The 6000-nt window shown below is 37.3% G+C and overlaps 1 protein-coding gene across 2 annotated transcripts in view; it reads left to right on the top strand.

Annotated features, from left to right (window-relative positions):
- The first annotated feature begins 372 nt into the window (after nt 1-372).
- Nucleotides 373-6000, top strand: part of LOC139122046 (serine/arginine repetitive matrix protein 1-like) — a 28104-nt gene continuing 22476 nt past the window's right edge. The window contains exon 1 of one of the 2 annotated variants that reach the window (XM_070687414.1): nt 373-893. In XM_070687414.1, the coding sequence (XP_070543515.1) occupies nt 744-893 (150 nt within the window). In that variant the 5' untranslated portion in view covers nt 373-743. The remainder of the gene's footprint in view (nt 894-6000) is intronic. The other variant, XM_070687413.1, reaches the window with a different exon arrangement.

The raw sequence follows: 6000 nt of genomic DNA, 5'->3' as shown, positions 1-6000 counted from the left end.
CGCTCGAAAGCGTTCTTGACAACAGCTATGTTGACCATGTGCTGCAGTGCAGAACTCAGATTCCCCGATACTTTGGTAGCAGAAAATATATTAGCACACTTTAGGAATATCAGAGGTTGATTTCAAAGTATTCATATCTTAACTTAGTAAGCATTTAGGAGAATTCTAGTTCTGTATGTAGTATACGACGAGTCTCACTCACTCGGCTAGGATTTCAATAATCGATCGAACAAGCCTTTCCTTTTGTTTTGGTTATCCTCATGCAGTTTTCATCACTTTCCGACCAATCATGGTCCGCCTTAGCACAATCTCTAGCAGTGGTTAGGTACTCTATGAATATTCATATCGTTTCCTGAACGACGATCGGTCTTGGGTACACTCTCAGCGTATTCGGTGCCGGCGGGTGTGACATGGCGGACACGGTAGAAGTTGCAAACTCTCCTTGAACGCAGGGTTACAAACGTCAGTAGGTGTAGGTGACAGGATGGTTGTTGCCATAAACTTGTAGTGTCACGGTTGAAGGACATTGGAGGGCGGAACGAACACCGACTCACTTACTCCATCGTCGTCGAAGGCGGCAAACGTTTGAAGAAAACTCGGTAACCATCTCATCAGCAGAGTGATACCGGCACTGTGCGATTTTTGACCAAAAACATTTATTGTGGTTTGCTGGCGTACTTATATATTTCTGACTTTCGTCGACACTAATCACAGCCTGGGAGACTTCATATTAGCGCTGAACGATGCCGCCGACTCCGAGAATGATTCCGTTTGCCGGCGACTTGGTAACTCCTCGGACGACCTACCAAGATATGTTTGCCAGGAAGAGGGGTCCACCGAGTATGATGAGACCCACGTCTGCACTACGACGTAACAATCCTCATCCAAGAGAGGTAAGATATATACATTTATGACGTAACCATCAGAGCGGGACCATTTTCTAGATTGTACCTTGCCTTTTTCCAACTGTCTCAAAGCAATAATGCTAATTTGGATGGGGCTTAATCATTTAGCAATGCAAACACACGTCAATTATGCTTACATGGTTTCTCACCGTCGCTGTTACGTTTTCCATTGGAAACGCTTATGGTTACCGTATTTCACGTCACCCACCATCGGATTGTTCAGGGACAAAGATCGTCAGTTTTTTTAATCACGTATTTCTATACCAAACTTCATCTGTGGATTTCCTCTCTTTTACCTTATAATCGCATCGTCATGGAATCAGGGGAATTGCCTTTAATAAAACCGAACTACTGAACAGGTGGATTTCAGCTGTCATTGTCTTCGTATCGAATCACTCGATAAGACCAACCCACTAAATTGCCAAAAGCGACGTTTGGTGTTTCTGAGACTAGCTGAGCTGGTTTACAATAACGAGCTAAGCGCCAGCGCAGACTTAGCGACTACAATGCTGGGTATATTGTATTAACTACGCGTCTAGCAATAGACTGACTTAAAACACCATAGGAATTTACCAGACTCCAGCCGCACTTTCGTTGCCGTTACATTATCTTTCCGACAGTTACGTAGTCGTCTGAGTATAACCCGACTCGAAATTCTCGCAAAGAATACAGCACATGCTTGCCATGATATGCATGCCTTACGATAATTTTTCCCGGTTTTTTATTTTTCAAGAATCTGAAAGACGTGTCATGATGAATGAACTACATATACCTTCTTAAGATCATAGCATGCTTTTCTACCCCGTAAGTCCTGTTGCATATCATTAAAAACAAAGTGTTTTTCGGCGTGGTTGAGTGTTAGGTATGAAACCATAAGGCGCTTACAGTTTACCATTAACATAGGACTAAGAACTGCAATGAATTAAGGTCCAACATAAGCAAACATGCAATTTACAAGGTTCTACCTTTTTGGTGTGTCCATCAAGTTTCCGTAACCTTTAAGTTTTACATTGCATGTCGACCTTGATGTCGCCCATAGTTCGTAATATTTTGTGAGCACGAGTAAATGTCAGTAAAAAGAATGATTATACACACAAACAATACAACGATGCATTTTTTATGAACTATACGCGTTATTTTAAGCATGGCGGGTGACCCTTTACGTCGACCGGATCAATAAAAGTTTGGGTTGCCGTTCGAAATCTCAAAGAATGACGCGTCCGTTTCTACACAATAGCTCATTTTATTCGAGTTAAAGGATACAACTCATCGATACAGCGGTATCTAGACATCACGTATTGTCATTGTTTTCGGTCATATATGTATAGCCCACGTTAAGTCTACTGGGGACTAAGACCTTTGCACCGTTCACGCGAGTTCACGCGAGACGTGTCAATATTTCATTAGTTCCTTCGAGTCGATCACTGCTATGGCAACGACGCTTTCAAAAACCGAAAGGCGGTGTTCAGAATTAGGAGAATTAATATGATTACCGCAGGTTGGGACAATTTCCTTACTCCGGAAACACATCGATCATAGCAATCAACTCATTTTTGTCGTGACAAAATCTCACGATGCGTGGGTTCGAACCACTGCTTTTGAACAATGGAGGTGACTGCTCCAATTTTGACAGAAATGAAACTTCGACGTTCCGTCAATAGTGCTGCGGTCTTTTTTTCTTTGATCACACCTATATTAGTTGGGCTGGTCTAACAGCTGGTCGATTTTTTTTCTAGAAAGGGATAATCTTTGTAGAGAGTGTGCTACCTGGGTTAAATTTGTATTAACCGGAACTTTGGGAATTATTAACAACCAACTTTTTCATTCCTGAAACTGTACTGCTAAGCGCAATCAATCTCAAGGCTTTGATTGAATAAATATAAAGTAGTCGTTTTTGTTATCATATATAATAATAGCGTTATTTTATAAGATTTTCATTTTAAAAACATTGTCATATTTTTGCAAATGTTAAACAGTGTTGCATTCTTTTTTGTTACTTTTTGTTGAAATTTTTAATACTTTGATCAACTTCACTTGTTTGCTTCTTCTTTCTTAGCAGTAAAAAATATTTTAATACTTTTATCGATACATCTTGTATATTAAACATCATCAGTCTAGGGGTAACCTTTGCGCAGTGCTCAATTTTGTGTATTTGAGCTAGGTCAGAGAACAAGACGGTAAATATTGGTCAACCGCATTGATTTAAATAATGCGTTGTTCAAACATGATAACTTCTAGATATAAAACGTCTCTATATTCTTGAAAGCCTGCACAGCTCATGCTTTCACGTAAACATTTACTGATGTTCAAAATTTCGATTGATAAAGTAAATACATAATAGACTGTATTTCTTTCTGGCATTAATCAGTAGCAAGCCAGTGTGATTGTGTCAGTATATCTATCTATCCATATATATATATAATATATATATTATATATATATATATATAATATATATATATATATATATATATATATAAACAGATTACTTCAAGGTACAAAGTAATGAATGAAATCTATAACTTAAGTTTCATGCATCTTGCAATCCTCAGATAGAGATAGATATCATCATATATATATATATATATATATATATATATATATATATATATATATATATATGTATTATATATACATACATAGTACATAGATACATAGATAGATAGATAGATAGATAGATAGATAGATAGATAGATAGATAGATAGATAGATAGATAGATAGATAGATAGATAGATAGATGCATGCATGCATGCATGCATACATACATACATACATACATACATACATACATACATACATACATACATACATACATACATACATACATACATACATACATACATACATACATACATACATACATACATACATACATACATACATACATACATACATACTCAAAATGCAAATGGACTGGTACCTATTTCCCGTGTGAAAGATGAGTGTGCGCTATGGGGTCTATGGTGTACGGTTAATAATGTTTTGAGTGTTCGTCATTGAGTGCACGTAATTATATCGAACAATGAATCATTTATGACAGCAAACAGGCTTAACGGTGCAATTAAGGTTTACATTCTAAATAATACATCTCAATTAGTAATGCTGTAGGAAAAGGAAGGTCACCGATCTGTATGTCACACAGCTACGCCAACGACTATTGTAGCGTGTTTTCACCTGACACGCCAGTTCACCCGTTGACTCAACACATCGCAATGGACAAATGTCATATTCGATGTCAGTGGTTTCAGCTCCGCTACAGGTTTGTCCCCAAAGAAAAATCAGTTTTATAACACTCAATGAAGAAAGTCATAGAAAGGTTGCAAGTAGCAATACTTTTAACAAGTATCATCCTCTGTCGTATATTTGATAAAGAAGGACACGGACAGGCACGTCTTCAAATCTTAACGGTAACACTTTGATGGTAGATATATATTTGCTCACGATGAAGCTTAGAATGACAGACAGGAAGACAGAAAAATAACACTGAATGATCTCAGCAGTTAGGTCAGCAAATATGATTGTTCCGACAGATACTCAGCTTCCTATTTAAACCCCCATCAAATTCTTTGCAAAGAGATATGTACATGTTTTAGAAAGTTCTGCAAAGATCTTCAGGTCGACTTATCTCTGTCTGCTGCATACAAATAATGAACATATTGTGCTACTCGTCCTGTCTTGAAGGCGCGGCATTGGATCATTCACTTCCACATTCTCCCAACAACACCACAAGGACGGTACACGGGTGGAATAAAAGAGGACAATAGCAGAAACTTGAATTTCCTGGTTCAAAGATAAGTGCGCGCACTACATATGCTACACCAGCAATAGTGCGACGAGGAAATGCGTTTAGCAAACCTGTGAGAAGATCTACAAGAGCACGGTGGAGGGACCGTGACAAGACTACACCAAAAACGCCATTAGACTTGGTTCAAGTCTGTGATTAATGAACGTGAAACGTGTGAGTGAGGTGAACGCGTGAATGGGGTGAACTACCAGTGGGTCGAACGCGATACAGGGGAGTTTCACCAGGAATCATCCGGCAGAAACTAACTCATTACTGTGCAGACTCAAAGGTAACACGCATCGATAGCTAGGAAAACCTGACTGGGCTGCCCGGGCCAAATCTCAAATAGGTTTGTATGAAATAGAAGAGACACGAGAGAAAATGTTGTAAATGATTGTATATTTTTTAAATTCACTTACTCGAACGAAGTCTAGAACGCGATGTTTGTACCACAGAAAAGGGATTATACCTAGCCGTTATATTGGAGTCCATTAATCCCACACAGGTAGCGTATCACACGAAGAAGATAATAAAATTTGGAGGAAATAACATTTACATTGCTAGTGTAGGCTGTCCTTAATTACATCCAGATTATGTTATGGTAATATATATATATATGTTATGGTAATATATATATATATATATATATATATATATATATATATATATATATATATATATATATATATATATATATATATATATATATATATATATATATGGCAAGGTAAGCATGGATTGTTAACTGAGACACTTGTCTGACTGCTCTACAGTTGTAATAAAACTCATACTTCTAAACTTTGACTTCCCAGCAAGGCTAGCGCCAACTAGGACTTCTAAATGGGATTTATTTCGTTTAAGAAAGTGAAAGTAAGGTTGACATTGTGAGACTTTCACATAGACTAAAATCCAGACATATTTTGATGGCTATAAATTTGTTTGTAAACCTCAATCTCACATTTTGACATATCAGTATAATTGTTGTTGTAATTTTAACATTATTTCCCATGATTAGTCGGACAAACTTCGAGTTTAACAAAAAGAAGCAGTTCTCTTACTTCAATTCTGTTTTTGACAATATATTTGTGTCAGTTGATAAAACCATTTAACCTCGCTTTATCATAATTCATGTAAAATGTGCCTCACACTCAATGGAATGATACTCCTCCTTGATTTGATTAGTCCACAATGAAAAGTTACAACTTTTATAAGAAGGCGTAAAATTAACATAATATCACTCATGTCATAAATGGTCATCATCATGAAATGAAAGTTGGAGATGTTTTAAGGTATCTGTGCGTCTCTCAGCAT

Source organism: Ptychodera flava, chromosome 21 (genome assembly GCF_041260155.1).
Source record: "Ptychodera flava strain L36383 chromosome 21, AS_Pfla_20210202, whole genome shotgun sequence".
NCBI lineage: Eukaryota > Metazoa > Hemichordata > Enteropneusta > Ptychoderidae > Ptychodera > Ptychodera flava.
The sequence above is the reverse complement of the archived record's forward strand: the minus strand, read 5'-3'. Positions and strand labels throughout refer to the sequence as shown.